This window comes from Boleophthalmus pectinirostris, unplaced genomic scaffold, assembly GCF_026225935.1.
Source record: "Boleophthalmus pectinirostris isolate CB_2022bp ecotype Guang Dong unplaced genomic scaffold, ASM2622593v1 HiC_scaffold_3, whole genome shotgun sequence".
NCBI classification, from domain to species: domain Eukaryota; kingdom Metazoa; phylum Chordata; class Actinopteri; order Gobiiformes; family Gobiidae; genus Boleophthalmus; species Boleophthalmus pectinirostris.
In genome coordinates, this window is record NW_026571299.1 from 25,729,936 (window position 1) to 25,749,325 (window position 19,390).

Consider the following 19,390-nt stretch of genomic DNA (forward strand, 5'->3'; position numbering starts at 1 on the left):
ACTAAACTATGTTTCTGTGTGTTAGTTTGTGGGTTTTTTAAAAGATGTTTTTAAATGGTATCTTTGTCAAATGTCCAGGTTTGTGGATGGAGATGACGGGAGACATAGCAAAGAGCATTTACAATATTTTTAATGCAGTTCCAATCTGAGAATTAATTTATTTTTATGAGAAGCTCAACTACAGCAGCTTAAGAAATTGTTAAATTGAAAAGGGGCATGATATACAGTGCGTTACATTGATACTTAAGAAAGAGCTGTGATCTTCTATTGAGAACTAAAGGAGATTCAAAACCAAACCTAGAGCCACTATTAATGAATCGCACCCATGTGTGACATTCTCCAGCGCCTACAAAATCCTTTCACACTTACTTTGATGTCCTTTTATTTGTAGACTTGTAAACCTTTGTAAAGAAAAGGCAGAGGTTATGCTACTTATCCGGCATCCATTTCAAAGTCAGCATTGTGCCGTTCTGACAATGCACATAGAGTTAGAGTTTGAGAGTTTATTGGCTCCAGGGTGTGTGGGAATCGAATCCTCTGTCACACTGTAACAAAGGAAAAAGAATTAACACTAACATGTTGTTCTTGCTGCTATAAAGATGTCTATATCTATATCAACTTATAACTGTAAGAAATGCAGTACTGGACAAAAGTCCAAGACCCTATTTGGATATGCCAACATGAAAAAGAACTCAATCTACAAATCATGTTTTTATTTGTTTTGTTTTTAAATGCAAGAAGGGAAAAATCTAAACCTCTACTAAGAGCTAGATCATATCTTACAATGGTACAATGTTACATTGGTCTATCGTGTGTAGACCTTTCTTACAGCAGTATAGATACTGTAGAAGAAAATTGTAAACTGCATGTCTGATGCATTTCAACTGCCCTGCAACGTCACCTCAGCTGTCCGTGATCATAAAAATATTGTTAGTGCTTGAATGGTAGAGTAGTAAATGTCTGTCTTTGTCTCCTGGATATCAAAGCAAAGATATCCTTTTGTTGTAAAAACGAAAGCACTATGCTGTTGGATCAAGGAAGAGCCTTCTGACATTATATATAAATGATATATGTATATATTAAAAAGGGGTACAAAACCTTTTTGGGGCACTACCTTACCAACAATAAATTTGCACTATGGGACGTTTAAGGCGGAGGAGAACATGTGTTGTCTGTGTTTGACTAAGCACAAGAGAGCTTGTACAGTTTAGGATAAGAAACTAGTTTATGGTGATATATTTGAGCAGTGGTTCTGAAACTCACATCACAACAAACATTTTGTTTTTTGGCTTTCCTAGACCATATTTAATCAAATGAGAAAAGAACCAAGGCAAAACTTCAGATTAAAATTATGAAATAATCTAAACATCACCAAAATAAACTATACCTGGTCCAAACTCTAGGCTACAAGGAATAAAATGAACCAAAACAAAAGTTGACCGTGTACAGGACTAAACCAGGCCCTCAGGGCCTAAACCAAAACCACAGACCAAACCTGGGCTACACACAAACCTAAAAGACAAAGACTGCAGACACAACATAGATCAAACTTTAAAATGGAACTGGGCTAAAGCACAACAAAACAAGTTCAAACCACTACAAAAAAAACAAACAGGATTTAACAGGACTACATCAGTAAAAGCTGATCTAACTTCAATAGCGCAGTTTGAGAACCACTGCTTGAGAACTTCTTGATTCCATCACGCTTTCTGGGCTTTTGTCTGAAGCGGGGGCCTGTCCATATACACTGACACTCCAGCAGCAGTGGCCTGAGAGGCTGAAGACAGACGTGTGGATCAGTGGGAATGCTTTAAGTTGAAATGGCCCACCAATACTAAGTTTAATGTGTTCCATGTGATAGAGATGCGTCCTGTTGACTGTTTTGAGTGTCTTGCATTGACATGTTTCCATGTGTGAACGGGAGGTGAGCCGTTAGCCAAAGTAGAGGAGGACATGTTGTATGCTGTACCTTTTTTGTGATTGCAGGAAAAGAAGCTAGAATATTTCAAAGGGAGGAATGCTGGTTGAAAGAAAGCTCAGCTGGTCATTTGTCTATTTATTGTTATAAATACAATGCATTTCAAAGTCTGTCTACCTCACTTTAGCCTTCTAAAAACCATTGTTTGTTTTGAACATCGATCGAACATTAAACTGGTAGAAGCCCCTTCCATGAAGACATAGAAAGCACAGGGTTCCTATGCTCAGGTTCAGGTCGTTACAGAGTGACTGATGGTAGCAGCTCTGGGAATGTGTGTGGCTATGGAGATACAGATTAGCTGTGCTTACAGTTATGGCTTCGACTCTGGTTAAAGCTATTGAGAAGAATACTTTTTAATTTTAGTGTTTGTATACTGGTATGTATGAGAGTGTTTTCATATAAATATATGAGAGTAAGAGATCTCTATGTAAATACCCAAATGATGACATTTATGATGTTTTGGACAGGTTCACCGCTTCTAATGTTTTCTCACTTCCCTTTTCATTCCTTCATTCTTGGTGTAGTATAAAAATCACCCAACTTTGTAGTTTGATCTTTCATATGAATAACTGTTCTATTGTTATGTTTGCATTTGTTTTGTTTACTGTCATTTTCTTTTGTACAATAAATCATTTATTTAGCTTATAGGATCTGTGGATGCTTTCTTAACAGAAGGAGAGCTGAACTACACACTCATGAGTGTAGAACGTAAAAGACTTCATTCTCTGTGGGACAGTCATTCAATGCAACTGTCACACTGGGCCACAGCAATGCAGAACGAGAGGACACTCCAGAATTTGGGTCAGGAGTTGGAGATTTAGTCTACGGTACACAGCTCAGATTTAAGGGGGGAGTGGTCAAATAACCTGCTTGCACCTGAAGTACCTGCCCCTCCTACACACAGGCACAGAATCATAGTTTGATGCAGAGTGTCAAATGTAAATTTTGACAGAAGTACTTACAGTTTGAATTAAGGAGTAAACAGGAAATGACTGAGCACAAAACTTTAGAGATGAGCTTTGGATCAGAAATGATTTAGATTTTCTGTAAGATCCAGGCTGACCCAATTAATATGGCACCTGATAGGAGGGCCTCTCATCAACCTAATTTAGACAATCAATAGGGAACAAATGAGAGTGAGAAAGACACAAACACACAAAGACCACCCAGTCCAAGCCCCAGGAGCCTGATGCCAGCAATGACATAAAGCTTTTGACAAATCCTCACTCCACATAAACAAACATTCACACAGCCGAGTGCAGCGCTCAAGTGCCATAGACGTCATCAGTCACAGCCTCCGCACAAAGACAGGCCCTTGATGGATGCCTTTATTGTCACGCTGCTTAAAGAAGGAGTTGTCCAAGTTAGACATGAAATGGTCAGGGCTGAAAGGAAGCTCAACGCACCAAGACAGCTAACATGATGAACTCTGACCCCAGTTCATTAAGGCAAGACTAACTATTCTGTGAATGCACTTGTGGATGAGAGTACAGTACAATAGCAATATTGAGTGAGTTACAAAGGCTGTGAGAAAAGGCCCGCTGGGGGCTGGGAGGGTTTAGGAGGAGCTTTATGGCAATTATGGCCATAAAGTTAAGAAAGAAGGTGAATTGGGGGCAGTGCTCAATGGCTTAAATTGCTGGACACAGTAATCAGTAACACCTTTTTGTCTGGCCCGACCACTGGGCAGTTTTTAGAGCAGGGACCCATTCACACACTGTCCTATGGATGAAAGAATGTGACATGACAGTAAAGACACAGGGACTCAGGGAACTGCCCACAATGCCCTTTATGCATATTTTAGCATTTGGAGAATACTATTACTATATGTTGCTATGAGTGACTCAATGTAGAACAATGTGTAGAACATGCAGTCCTATTACAGAGAGCTCTCTTCCTGTTGGTCTCTGCATCAGTAACAGCAGCACTTGTGTTGTGTTCCTCGACCTTAAAAAACATTGTATTATTATAGAGTTTCAAACTCAATACATGAGTACAAAGGTGTACAAAGATTTGTCCAATGAAACAGTCATAATCCATTAAAAGATTTATTATCGGCCTATTGAAATAATCTGTATTTTATTATGAAACAGAGCTATTGGCTAATAGGTAGGATAACGTATATTTAAGTTGAAGTACTGAACTTGAGCAGTTCTCCAAGCACAACTGCAACATAATCTGGAAAAAGGGACTGTTCTGTTTAAGTGGATCCATGGACTGTGCAGTAATGACTGGAGCATACGGAGATACAGTTGGTTACTGTGCTAGCCAATAAAAACCTCAGGGCTGGACTTGTTTCTTTGAGGCCGGAGTGGTGAGTGAAAGGCACTGTGGGGTCTCCATAGTTCACATGGCAAACTCTCAAACAGCCTCGAGGTGGAGGGGGTCAGCCCGCCCCCACCCTCCTCTGGCTGCGCTTAAACTGACAGTAACCAGCAGCTCAAGACGTCATCAAGGTTTCATTATCACTGAAAAGACCATGCTTGGTTCTAGGAACTACATTGGTTTATCATAGCATTATTGTAGCTCACTTTCACCTTTTATTGCCAACATTTTCATGTTAAAGTTGTAATGCTGTATGACATAATTTATTTATTTTACTTTTTTTTCCAAGAAACCAAGAAAGTTCCAGTGGGATCATTCAATAGTTCATTCAAGAATCTCTTTGACAGGCATTTTCTTAATGACAGTCTGAAGCCTGGATAAAAGAGAAACATCATCTATGCCAAATATTATTTTATATTTTTTTGGTATCTTTGAAGATTTTTTTAATCACTACATTTCTGTTGCTTATTTAGTGAAAGGAATCTTGTTTGTGCAATACTCTTGACATATTAATTGTTCTGATGATTACAATAGATGTATTTCATATTCACTTTGCAGAAGTAGTGGTTTAACAAAGCAGTACTATTGCTAAAATTGAGTTGGTTCTAACAACAAAATAACAGTATCATGTGCAATATGTCGATGACCACATGTATCACCATATCATGATAATATCATATTGTCAGCCATGTATTGTGTATCAAATTGTGAGAGACCCTGTGATTCCCGGCCCTAGATTATTTGGCCTGGCAAATCCTGTACAGACAAAGTCAAAAGGAAATCAGTTTAAAATCGGCAATAGATTCAAACTATATTCATTCAACATCTTTTGGTATAATAGAATGTACAGCCAAATAGCCACGAACTACTGTAAACAATATGAAAAATATAATTTAGAAGAACTTTTCTGGTAGATGGTCCACCACGTGCTTGTCTCCATGGAGTTATTATTACTTTGCCTGGAATGTTACACAGTAAGACATTAAACTTACCCTTCATTCAGGTGTTTATATTGCTTATTGTGAGTAAGTCTGTCACTCCACAGATCTTACCTGTAATTTGGTCTAGTGTAGTCACCTGCCTGTCTTCATGGCGAGAAAGGCAAAGTAGTAACATCTCCATAGACCAGATGGCTCACCCTTCACCAGAAAAGTTACATATTGCACTTTTAGTTGAAATAACGATAAATGTTGACAATATTCAAATGGTATATTTAAATGAGATTCTAAATTACAGTTTGCGTGAATATATTAGCTTTGTTTTCTCTATTTCTAATCAAAAACAGCATGCAGATCCCTGAGTTGTCATTTTGGGTGTTGACACATTGCTGATGAGTAGAAGTAAGAAGCCGTGGTCCCTCCCCCTGCACTGTCCCTCCGGATCATCAAGTTCATTTCTGTGAACAGGGTTTTCTTCCCTCCCCTCCCGCCCCTCCTCTACCTCAGTCCAGCACTAGAACAATATTGAGCTGCTCCGTGGGCCTCACAGTGAGCACACTGGAGTTAATCTCTCAGCCTGCCTCTCTCACAGGCCTATTCAAGAAGGCAGCCAGCTCCAACAGCATTAGTGACACTTATTATTTAGACTAATGAGTAGAATCTCACAGGGTAACCAAAGTTGGAACTGTGACATTTGGACCAAATCTCAACTTCCTGGTCATTTTGAAACAATGCACTGCAAATGTGCAGTGTGTTATCAGAGGACAGCAATATTATGGCATTTCGTTTGACAAACTCACAATAATAGATCTGAAAATCAGACAATAACGGCATGTGATCATATTTACACAAGCCGTTCAGTGCAGTCAGTGTTCTTAATGTCAAAACATGTTTCAAGCTAATAGTACATTAGTCCCTTATTCTACTGTAGTCAGTTTTATTGACTATGCTGTAACAATCACCACCAAACAAACTAAAAGGCCTTTTGAAGGAGGCACACATCTGACGCCTCTACTAGTACAATAATCTTTGTCTAGTATAGTCCTGTGACAGCTGGACACTACAACAAGGAAAGCACATGTTTTAAGTGACAAAATGTCTTTGAAAACAGTAATGACTTCTAATTACTACATGGTTTATCAACAGAATACATTTAATAATATTATTCAGCTACAGCATCAGAAAAGTATTCCAGTACTCTAAGCAAAGTGTTCATAATAAAATGCACGTGCAGATTTCTTTTATTACGTCACCCATCTGCCTTTATGCAAATCAGAGTATTTCAATTACTGGCAAAACTGCTGTCTAACGGCATAACAGAGTAATGAACAATCATACAAATGAAGATTCATTCATTATTCATATATTGTGCTAATTTAGCCCCGTCCCTTCCATCATCCTGGACTTAAACATGCATGATGTGTTAATGTGAGGAGGCATTAGGAAATGCCTTTTGTTTGAATTCAAACATTACCATTTTCTCACCATCAGACAATACCATGCAGATGAAAGGAGCAGCTGATGGCATTAATTACATGTGAATTATAGAGTATGTCCACCTCAGTAAATGAAGATTAATGAAGCCATCGTGATATATGCAAAGTCACTGTTGGAGGTGCAGTATTTAAAGCCAATAATAAAACTGTCTCTATTTATAAACATTTAATAGTAGGGTATCCAGCCTGAACTCTCACTGCCTTAAAAAGAAACATTTACAACTGACCCTGGGTTGCCAGTGCCTTAACCTGCAGATAGAGGACACATACAAGGCATACCTCATGTGAAAGCTCAGAACCTCAGAATTCTACAGAGGCACCACTGATCCATGACTGGCTGCAGATGCTGGGCTTTAGGTAGTGACCATTCAGATCAGAGAGGCATGTTGGAACTGGCAACCCAAATGAGAGACTTTAATGAGGCTCATTCTGCTTTTTGCTTGATAAAAAACAGATCCTCTCGATATTATTTTGTAATAATACATTAGCATTATTGTTATCATTAAAACTAATGTGATTTGAACATGTTAACCTCATAACCTGAGACATATATAGGCAGACATCTGAAAGAAATAATTGTACATAATAAATATAAGGTTTTTGTTTAAAAAAAGAACTGTAATTTCAGAAGACGGCCAGATGAGGGCAGTCAAACTAAAGGTCAAAGTCAAATGAAGTCCATATGGTGTATTGTTTCTACAATCACAAAACTAGTTTAGACCTGCAGTGTAATTTTGGGCCATAACACTGCAAATCCCAATAATTAAAATGTAAAAATATTAACCCGTTATCCATAATTAAACATAATTAATAATTTGGTAATCATATAGAGTGTAAAATAAAATTTTATAAGAATTTCACATTTGTACTCATAAGTAAAATTAAATCATAATACTCTGTTCTTCTAAACCTATTTGCTGAAAATGTGGCTCCACTGTGGCTCATAACGGTTTGCACACGAGCTGGAGCACCTCTGCGCAGTGTCACAAGTAATCTTGACATTAGTGAAAACAATTTGAAATCGAAAGATCAAAGGTGAAAGGTCAGATTTAGCCTGTCAGGGGCATTGGGTTCACTCAGAGGGATTGCTGACCACATCACAGCTGGATATATTATACAACCACAATACACACTATTCCCAATATGTCCAAAAGGAACAACACACAACTTTGGACACATACAATTTCTCTTTGTGTCTAAAACAAGCTTAAAGAATAATAAATGACATTTCTTACTCAAATCTTTATCTGAAACCTAGGAAATAATGATCCCACTATGTGCATATTTCTGAGTCAATGGTCAGTGTCCTCATTGTGCTGGTCCTAATCCAGGATTTACAAAAACTTTGTTTTAAGATTAACCAACGCTGATAAATCATTGCAATATCAAATACATTTTTATCAAAATTACTGCACAAACACTTTCTGAGACAGTTGTACTATATGACAAAAAGGCAGTTTAGAGCCTTAAATCATAGTGACCTGTCTCAAAACAGCTTGATCTTTTCAGGCATTCTAAGAGTGTTACATTCATAAATAAAATGGCTATTCAAATATGTCAGATCATACTGTGCCCTATGGGCAGTTGTAGTCATAGCAGATTGCATGAGTCCCTCCTATAATCCTGTGTCCGGAGCTCTCCCTCCCCCTCGGCCGTCCTGTGGGAGGAGGTCTGTTGCTGCGGCCGCACTAAATCAACACAGTCCTAATGAGGTGTCACACTTGACCCCAGCAGCCTCCGCCTTCAGCCGCTGTCAGCCCAACAAAGAGCACCCCTCCATCTCTAGCTCCCTCCTGACACCCTGTGATTCATGGGACGTCCTGCGCCCTGTCAGCCCAAAATTACCCCCATCAAAATGCCACCATCAACACATTTTTTAGAACTAACGTCCTGATTTTACCACAGTTGCAACAATTTATGGTTCCTAAACAACAATTGTCAAGCAGCATGTCCCAGTGGAGAAACATAAGAGCATAAGAGCAAATAAACCTTTCTTCAGAGCCATAGATTTGACGCGAAGGAGCTTCACAGGTTCAGGGCTTAAAGTGTCAGCACTTTCAAATTTAACTATAACATAAAACACTACCATTATAATACTACCAAATAATTTCCCTTGTGGATCAATAAAGTTTGTCTAAGTCTAAGTCTAAGCTATGGTCAATGGTCTAATTTTTATATATGCCATCTTCAAGGCACTCTAAGTCTTTTACATCACACATTCACGCACCAGTGTATGCACAGTGGGGGCAAAGCAGGTTAAGTGTCTCACCCAAGAACACAACAACTATTCAAAAGTATTCATCTGAGGAAGCTGAGATTGACCCCCCCAACCTGTGGGTCAGTGCATCTGACCTCTCTACAAACTGATACTAAAATTAGTATTGAATCTAGTAACTCTCGAACAAATATGAATACTGAAAAAAAAAAAAAAAATGAAAAAAGGATCTTTCCAGAATAGTTTTAGAGTGGTCTTGATATATCAGAACAAGACCACACAGTAATTTTAAAGAACTATTCTGTGGTACAGGTTGATAACAGTAAGCCTAAACTCATCATACACCCACACTCAAAATATGTCATTCCCAAATTTAAATTCCATTTCAATTTATGTTAATGTGCATCACTGCACAATAAAAGAGGCCACTGATTTGCTGGAGGATACATACATTTGAATCTTGTAAACTATTGCAAACATTTTTGTCACCACAATTGAACATGTGTATATATAATACTATCTACTCAAAGTCATACGTCCCCCCTTTTGTACACAGCAAAAAATCCAGATTTGGCACTAATGTCTGAGTGAGTGATGAACTTTGACCCCAGGTGTTGGAGAGCCTGTCCCAGTGACCCCTTGACCCCAAACACTGCTAATGTGAACAGGTCTGTGCTGCTAATAACAAATCTGAGAGAAACGCATTTGACCCGACCCCCAAAAGTCAGAAAACCACAACAGGAGCAGAGTTACAAGCTGACAGTGATGTTGCCCAGGGCCCATTCACACGGACACATGTTTACAAGGAGAAGACTTTTTGCTTCACAATCATGACTTGTGCTCTTTCTGTGCTTTATTTCCATGGCCAGAGATGAAATTTATCTCCTAAGGTTAGTTAAGAGATTACTAGTGGGTGGTAAACCAAAAGTTGTTCACAGCTCAGAAGCACAGAAGTTACTACTGTTTAGTATCTTATATATCTATATTAGTAACCTATATAAATATTTAATAGACATCATAGTGAAAATTAACATAGAAAATCATAACTTTTGTTTAAATTATTCTGAACACAGTAAAAGCTCTCATAGTTCAGGTGCCGAGCCTGCTGCTGAGATGCTGTAGGCATAGAAAATAGGCCTGTCATGATAATTACTAAATCAACTATTTTCTTTGTACTAGTGGGAGATTTTTTCTTTTTTTTTGCAATATGATGAGATCTGAGCTATAGAGTGCTGAATTATGAACTTCTATGACTCATTATAAATACAGATGAATTACTAAATGCATTTATTGCTATTTATTTAAATGCTATTTATTGCGTCTCTTCTTTTTTATTATTATTATATATTTAGAATTTAAGGATAATTCTGCTTTACGGTTTGGTTTCAATGGCACTGTTATAATGGCAGGCCTAATAGAAACCACACTGTCCATGTTTCCCAGCTATATCATTCCAAGGAGAGACATTGGTTTATCCCATTGTGAAAATAGTACTTACTGTTTGTTAACCTCACCTCTGTCCAACAAAGTAACCATCTGTTCCAGCACTTTCCCTGGGGACAGAGGCTTGACCATGACAGGGTCCAGTCTCACTCTCTGGTCTGGTCCGCCACTCTGCAAACATAAACAACAACAACACAAAATGTAATATAAGAGCTACTGAACTACTAACATACAGGAAGGAAACAAGACATTTCAAGTCTATCACATAAGTTTCAATTTCACACTACGCACTGCACAGGGTAAATGAACTCTTTTGCTAATGCAGTGAAGTCATACAGTTACGATAATGAAAAAGTCATAAAGTGTTCCAAACCAGTGCCCCTATGTTAATGCCGTGGTCTCCTGTGCATCGTTAGGCAGCTGTACTCATGTAATGACTTCAAAATTAAGTCACTTGGGCTATTATCGCACTGATTAGTTTCAAAAGAATGTGATGTGGAAGATTAAGTTTAATGCCCCTTCACGAAGCCATTATCAATCTCCCAGAATGAGCATGAGGATAGTAAAACCAATGTGTTGCTGTTCAGGCATGTCTACTACTGAAGAGAATGAAAAATCTGCTCAGAAAATTATATATATATAAAAAAAAATCTTCATCTTATGGTTTATTTTAATTTATTTTTATATTTAATCTATTTTTGTTGTTTCTGTCTGGCAACTTAAAAAAAATCTGGGGCAGTTATTTAGGTAATATAATGCTGTAAGTAAACAACAAAATATCCCGTCTTCATGGTTCATACAGTCTTCCTTCCTTCTAACCCTGTAGTTTGGAGCTCTGCAGACAGTTCTGACATAGATGTGATTCATACAAGCAAACTACTACTTGTCAGAAAGATTATAATCCCTATTTGTTAAGACCTATACTAAGCTAGAAAAAGTTGTTTAAAGAAATAAATCAAGCTTAACCCACACTGACAAAATGTTGTGTTCTTGTGACAAAAGCTCAATGTTGGTTCCTCCCCTTTCTTGTTAAAATGACACAGAGCAGAAGACGGGCTGTGCAGGCCTTTGTCTGACTCACACTTTTGATTAAGTTTCCACCTCACAAACATCCACCTTTCACACCGAGACAATGCCTTTTTCCTCAAATGTAGTTCCTGACAAGAGACACACAATTACCCCAATCCTCCTCCACTCCAAATACTACTCCAACTCAGACATGAAATGAGTGCCCATCGCAAAATACAAATGTTATCCAAAATAAAATAAACTAACTTGTAGCTACTGGATGTTAACAGACATTTTAATATTTTAATACAAATGAAGCACATTTTTGGAACACATTGCAAACGTTTGCAATTGGGTAAATGTACTGTTATACACATTACAGACTGGTTCATCTTTTATACCAAGGGTCCCAGGCATTTTGATTGACATAAGCAATTGTTCTTTTTTTTTTTTTTTTTTACAATTAAAAGCAAAGCATTTGGATGTTTTAATTTATAGCACAATTTGTTGCCTATGTTCCATTATGACTGAGAGATTGTAGGGAGTCATTAATAATAGTTGAGCAAATTAAACAATAAAGATTTTGTACACATGACTACAAATACAAGCTTGTATAAAATGCATTTGTGGGGTCACTGTTACTACAGGTTATTACCTTGTACACTGTACAATACACATATACTTAATAAGGTACATTGCATGTCAACTGTACTGTAAAATACATTTTGGGACCGCTTTGTATTAGTAATATTAACATTATTAACCTTATTAAAGCATTAACTTAGACTTAAGTCATAATGAACAAATAGTTTATTAAGAAGGATTCATACTTAGTAACTCTTAGTAACTACTTCAAGGGGTTAGGGTTGGAAGTTAGACTTAGGGTTGCCCAAGTAGCCTGAAAAAGCCTGAATCGTTCTTAATAAACTACTTGTTTATTTTGAATTAAGTCTGTGTTCATGCTTAATTAAGGCTAGTTTTATAAGTGTTTAAGTTTGCAAGACAACTGCAATGCAAAGAATGAAATGATAAAGACTAAATTCATAGACAGAAGTGTAAGGCATCCAAAAGGTGATTCATTCATTCTTATTGTTTACGATGAAAAACGAAGGCCGTTGGAAACACTACAGGTAACGCACTTGGTTCTTACAACACTCGGGATGGCAGAAACAAAAGCCCGTAGTTCAGCTTTAAGTACTTTACGAGATGCTTCTTTGCACAGGGAAATGGAGCGAGTAGCCATGGGAATCCTAGGCCTTTCTCTGCTTGGACCAACGCGATTGTTTATTTTCTCCCACTGAAGCTGTGTCCATTCACTGAGACAGCACTTACTCTGCACTCTCACACTGACAGAGCAACAACAAGAATGCACTAGAAATCATTAAAAAGCGTTACATAATTGAGAGGATGAGAAATGGTGGAACAAATGAATTATCTGCTACAGTATACACCAATTAACCACGAGATGATGTCGTTGAAAACTTCGGGAAATTAACAATGCCAAGAAGTGAATCAAATAAGTAAATAAATAAGGAAGTAAAGGTTATTTATTAAAACCTATTCTTCAGGAAGGTCCCTTTAAGATTTTCTTTTCTCATCCTCCCTTCTGAAGGAGTCCTGGTGTGAGTGACCAACTTTTTAAAACTCACATCGCATGCACTGGGCCCTGTCTCACTATTTTGTATTTATTTATTTAATTCGCAACACAGTTACAAAACGCATACACATAACAATCCAAAAACAAGAGGATCACAGATTAGGAAAAACAAGTGCACATTGTTTGTCCTGGCACAGTGTATAATTTGAAGCAATTATACACTGTGCCAGGACACTGTGCCACTTGGACCTCAAATATGAAACTAGTTATCATAATTATTATTTTCTTGTTTTTTCTCAGTTTCCCAATCATTTACAGCAAGGAACCAAATTACAATGTTTTTTTGTCTTTCCAAATGCCACCAAACTAGATGAGTTGAAAGAGACTACATTTACATTAAGGTCAAACAGTGGCCTAAACCTGGTTGAAATAATCATGACTATCAAGAGGAAAAAATAAAAGATGGCAACAAATTTGACCAAACTGAACTCGGTGAGGTATAAAACTGCAACAAGTCCTGTGTGCCACCAGCAGTACTTGTACCAGTTTGATAACCATGTGTATAGTTATATAATTAGATCCCCACCAGCAAATCTTCCTGAGCTCATTTAAAATTACAAATACTGCAATTCATTATTATAATTATGTTATCGTAATTTACCATCATTGAAATAATAACAAGTACATACAAGTACAGACAAGCTTGCTATTTACTTTCAGGTTATATAAGTTTCAGGAAATGCAATCAAAACTCATGTGTTCATTTCCCAATAGTGGTATTACTTTTTTGCCATACTGCCCCCTCCTTGTTGAGTAATTTTTCAAAAAAGACAGTCTAGTGTATAGTCTCTGCCTGTGACCCCTGTTTAACATCTGATGAACACTCATAGTTAGTCGGTAGTTGAGTTGGCACATTTTCACTTGTGTCTTTATCTGTGTGAATGTAAAGCCTCTGCCAGTCACTGAGAGGGCATAGGACCATAATGTAGGAGTGTTGACAGAATGACACATTTCACCTTTTTGTTCCACACTGAGAAGGTCAGAAGTTCAGCTGGTAAAGATGATCACCGATCTTCAATATACACTGAGCACGTGGGATGATTTATCTAAATGTGAAAGAAATAGGATTCAAACTAACAACAATCAATCTCTGTGTTCATAATGGCCTCAAAAATGACATATCAACATTATTAAAAGTCATATTTTTAATTTTTTCATAAGAAAACAGAAAATAAAAATGAAAATATGAAGTTAATATGATTTTTATTTTATTTTTTATTTTTGCAACATTGACAAGGTGTGCCAACTTTGGTGTCTGAAATCAAACTTCTGTACTTCTGAGTTTAGTTTAACATTTATTTGGAAAGTACCTTGTGTCTATAACCTCTGCTCATACTTCGAAGGGCTCGATAAGACTTTATGTGAAAAAAAAAAGAACTGTTATCATCAAAGAAACCTCAGCCACTTCCGCAGTTTGTACTTGGCTGAATAAGCAGAAGGGCAAAATTTACTGAGGGAGAGGTGAGTCTGAACTGCCCCCTGCTGGACCAACTCTTCAGCTGCATTTTACATGAAACGCTCAAACTGTGGCGTACGAGAGATTGACACAGAACATTTCCTCAATTGTAATAAAAAATGTACAAAAGTATTAATGTCATATATATACTAGTATTATTAATAACATTTCCAAATCAATATGCTTAATAAATAAAAGGCTTTTAAATATCTGGGGCATGGTGAAATTGAAAACTCTAATTATTAAGATGAATATGATTAATAAGATCAAATGATAAAATGATAAATAGATAACTAATAATAAAAAAATAAAACTAAAGCCAATTCAGGATCTCCCTACACTGACTTGACCACTGAAACTTTAGTTTTTTGTGAAATCTGTTACAGCTGTGTCCCCTTTGCAATTTGTCTCTCGTTGAGCTTCCTGTCTGATTACTGGAAGGAAAATCACTGATTTGAAGTAAGTTTCAATTATTTATTGCTGACATGTTTCAGCTGCTACCTGCAAGTCATCTTCTGAACTGTCTGTACATACAATTTACTGTATTGTCTTGAAAAAAGAACCCAAGAAGTTAGAGTGCATGAGAAGACAACATGAACATCTTTGGTTTATTTACATTATAATTGGGTTATTTACATTATAATTATTACTAGAACTAGAAATGCATTTATTTCTGGCTGACTCTTGCATCAATTAGATTTTATATATACACACACACACACACACACACACATATATATATATATATATATATATATATATATATATATATATATATATATATATATATATATATATATATATATATATATACACACACACATATATATATGTAGTGTGGTGTATTTTGCAGTGGGGTTTCTGTTTCGGTTGCATGGTCATATAAGTTCAGTTTTAAAATTAAAACTATATTATCACTGCATATGATAGATTTTCCATAGAACAAAGAATAATCCACTTTCAGGGACCATTTTAAAAGGCATGTTATAGACAGTACATTGAGGAAAAATTATTTTGTAGTTTTTCAAATAAAATGATATGATAATAAATATATCAGGTGATCTCAATTATGCAGTTCAACTAAGATAATTCTTTCAGTACAATTGCAGTATCTCCTTCAACTATAATTTAATATATTGCTATGTTATATATTATTTTGTTTTTCCAATCAAAATCTGCATTGCTAACATTTTTTTCAGTTATATGAGAAGTCACTTGATCAGAGGTGATATTTTTCATCTTCTGTTTTCCTCTGTGGTTTGTCTGTGATATCACAGCGAAGCACTCTGGCATGGTTCAGAAAGCCACAACAGAAACAGCAGCTGCTTCACTTCACTCTCTCCACACCTCTCCTACAATGGCCCCATATGATGAAGATGAATATTACAACTACTACTACAACTACTCTGAAAACTTCACCTACGCGTCTCTCGATGTCAACCTGCCTCAAGACTGCCCAAGTTCACAATCAAATGATGTAGGCATCTTTTTAACCACCCTGTATTTTTTGATATTCGTCTCAGGATTTTTTGGTAATCTTTTTGTCATTTGCGTGGTGGGCACCAGGGGCAGGAGAGGTGGGCGCTTGGTGGATACGTTCATTATCAATCTGGCTCTGGCCGATCTGATTTTTGTCCTCACGCTGCCTCTGTGGGCCATATCCACACGAAGAAATAACCTGTGGCAGTTTGGAAGGAGTGGAGACCTGTTGTGCAAACTGAGCAGCTACATCATCACAGTAAACCGCTACTCAAATGTGTTTTTTCTGACATGCATGAGTGTGGACAGATACGTTGCTGTGGTCAAACTCATGGACTCGAGGCATCTCAGAAGTAGCAGGTGCATCTACGTAACTTGTTTTGTGGTGTGGCTCACCTCATTTCTCCTCGGCATCCCATCTCTGATGTATAGAAAACTTGAATATCGCGGTGAAGACCCTTTCTGCACAGATGAAAAAGATTCTACGTTTTTTATGATCTTAACTCTCTTCATGACATTATTCACATTCATTTTCCCAGTTTTGATCATCGCCTTCAGCTACGGAACCATCGTTGTGCACCTGAACAGACATTGCGTCGCAGCTTCCAATCCCAGAGCAGAAGCCAGACGCAGGCACTCTCTCAAAATGGTCTTGTCTATAATAATTGTGTTCATTTTGTCTTGGCTTCCCTACAACATCTTCAAAACCATAACCACAGTGAAACAACTCACCAACATATATGTGGGATGTGAAAACCTCGGTCTCGTCATCTCCAGTTGTTTGGCTTTCTTCAACAGCTGCGTCAATCCAGTCATTTATTTCTGCCTGGACCACCACTTCAGACAAAGGGCCGGTCTCCTGTTTAAGAGATGCAGGGGGAAAGCGCTGAGTTTACACAGCTACAATTCATCTTCATTCACAAACTTTGGCACCTCGGAGAGCGGGACCACTGCAGGGAGAACACAAATCTTACAAGTCTAGGATTAGACATCTGAAATGTGGGTATGGACAGTGGCATTACTCTATTCATTGTAATTATACAGAAACTCATTGATTATAGGTGGAAGATTTATGAAGAAAAACTGTTTACTTTTAACATGTAAATAGATTTTTTTCTGAGTCAAATCCTTTTTTTTTTTACAGTTTATATAATGGCAGTGCCAATTGTGAAATTGTGCAGTTATTCAAAGGCAAAATTTTGGGGATTAAATTACAATATATGAAAAGGGTTTAAAATATCTTACAGGCTTGTTGTACTTTTTGCTTTTAAAACCCTTCAGTTATTAGCTGTTGTTTTGTTAAATATTTCTGTATTTACAAGTATTTAGTTTACATAATGCCTTTTGATAATTTTTCTTTTTATCTGTAAACAGTTATTGTTGCTTGAATACAGTTTTATACTATGTTGAGATGACTTGATTTTCTATGTTACATTCATTAAATAAAATATTAACAGCATTAGTATGTTTCAATTATTTTAGTTCAGTAAATTAATCTGTAAAATGTGTAAATGGGCTCTAAATGAAAGTTACAAGTATAAAATATAATTTAAGCAGCAATGCAAAACGACCATAAACTTAATCTTTTTTTGAAATATAGTTACTTCTCCATTAGAATAAGGAACCAAGAAAATTAAGTAAATTAATCTAAGTATGTGATTACTTTAGTTTAAAAATTTGGTTTTTAAGGTGTAGTTACATTGCACTATTTTAGAACTGTCATTTCTAGATGTTTTTATATTAGTTTTTCAGCAATTAGTTACAGGTTTAAAACAAAAAAGACAATTTTTTCTTCTCTTGTGACAACCTTTTTTAAACAAAACTGTTGGCTATGTTCCTTTTTTTCCTCTTTTATAGTTCCTCATTTATGAGCATTATATATTTCATCTAAAGCTTCATCTGTCCACAGATCGCATATCACTCTTATTTCTAGGGAAATAAATGAATGTCTGCAGTAGCATTCTGATTCAGACGCGCAGACATAGCCCTGTGTGAGAATTTGCGACATCGACCTTTCACAAGGCGTCTATATTTGAGCAAACAGAGAGTTCAAACGGTCAGTGCTCCCTTCTTCTTGGTACTTGAAGAGGTGGTTTCAGCTGCGCAGTGACAGCCGTGGGCACCGAACTGCAGCAGGGTCCCCTTTAGCACTCAAACAAAAACGTTTAGAAAAGTGAGGAGCTTTCCCACAGACCACTGAAAACATGTGAAGTCATCACCACATATTTAACACATATCATGAGACAAAACACATATGATACTTCAGTATTCCGTACAAACAAGCACTTTACAAGTGATACTATAGTGTATGGGAGTAAAGGGCTGATCATTTTCTTTTCAAGCAGAAATACTTTTTCAATACATCCATTCTTTTTGGGGCAACAACATAATATATAATAAAAGAGTAATTATTACTTTAAATCTAAATGCAAAAACAACTTACATTAATTATTTATTCAGTTAAAAAAGGGGAAATAAACATCACTTTTCAACAAATAGTAATAAGTTGTTTTTTTTTAATCACCATTATTTACAAATTATTTACAGTGCTATGTTTCTATAATTTACCCCTGATAATGGGTAGGTATCAAAACAGATAAGACTACGAGTAAACTATGAGTAAAATCCTAACATTTAAAATATAAGTTTATGAGACTAAATAAACATTAAATGGCAACAAATGCTACTGCGGGAAAACATAGTTTTCATGTGAGGATAAGATTTCAGTGGGTTTTTATGGTTATCACCGTGGCTTAGACCTGAATCATCATTCTCACAATCAAAACCCAACTGTTTCTAATAGCTCCTGATCATGTCAGAAAAAAAAACTTGCAATAGAATTATGACTAGTAATAAATGCATTGATTGGGTTATTTTCTATCAACTTTATTTTCAGAGCAATTCCATCACTTATACATCGGCTGAGTGTAACAGACTGGATAGCAACCTTAGCAGTATAAGACAAACAGGGTAGAGTTGAGCTGATTTGTAGTGCAGATCCCAAGTGCATTTATTTCCACAACCAAGCAAAAATCAAAAAAATATTTACAAAAATTACAAAGTTAAAAACAGGCATGGCAAAACCTGTGCTCACACATAGCACCTTCTCCCCTGTAAAGGTGAGGCTGGCTCCTTTTATAGGCCACCTCCTTTAATTGGGTGAGCTCATCTTAAAGTGCAGGTAAGTTCAGACGATCTTCATTCCATATTTAAAAAGATAATCATCTCAAAAACAGTGCTACAAATATTCAATTACATCAGGTACAAAAATATATCTTTATTAAATTAGCAGTGTTTTATTATTAATTTAAAAATACTAAATAGAAAAGTTAAAATATCTGTGCTCCCCTCCTCCTAACAAAATGGTTGCCTGCCTCTGAACCTTCTTAAGGTGC

At 36.6% G+C, this 19,390-nt stretch overlaps 2 protein-coding genes across 2 annotated transcripts in view; one reads left to right on the top strand and one right to left on the bottom strand.

The window, feature by feature from the left end:
• olfml3b (olfactomedin-like 3b) overlaps window positions 1-19,390 on the bottom strand; it is an 84,032-nt gene that overhangs the window by 60,387 nt on the left and 4,255 nt on the right. The gene's annotated exons all lie outside the window — the stretch shown is intronic.
• On the top strand, window positions 15,794-17,354 carry gpr25 (G protein-coupled receptor 25). Its single transcript, XM_020937026.2, has one exon. The coding sequence runs from the start codon at window positions 15,808-15,810 to the stop codon at window positions 16,975-16,977; it is 1,170 nt and encodes a 389-aa protein (XP_020792685.2). The 5' UTR covers window positions 15,794-15,807; the 3' UTR covers window positions 16,978-17,354.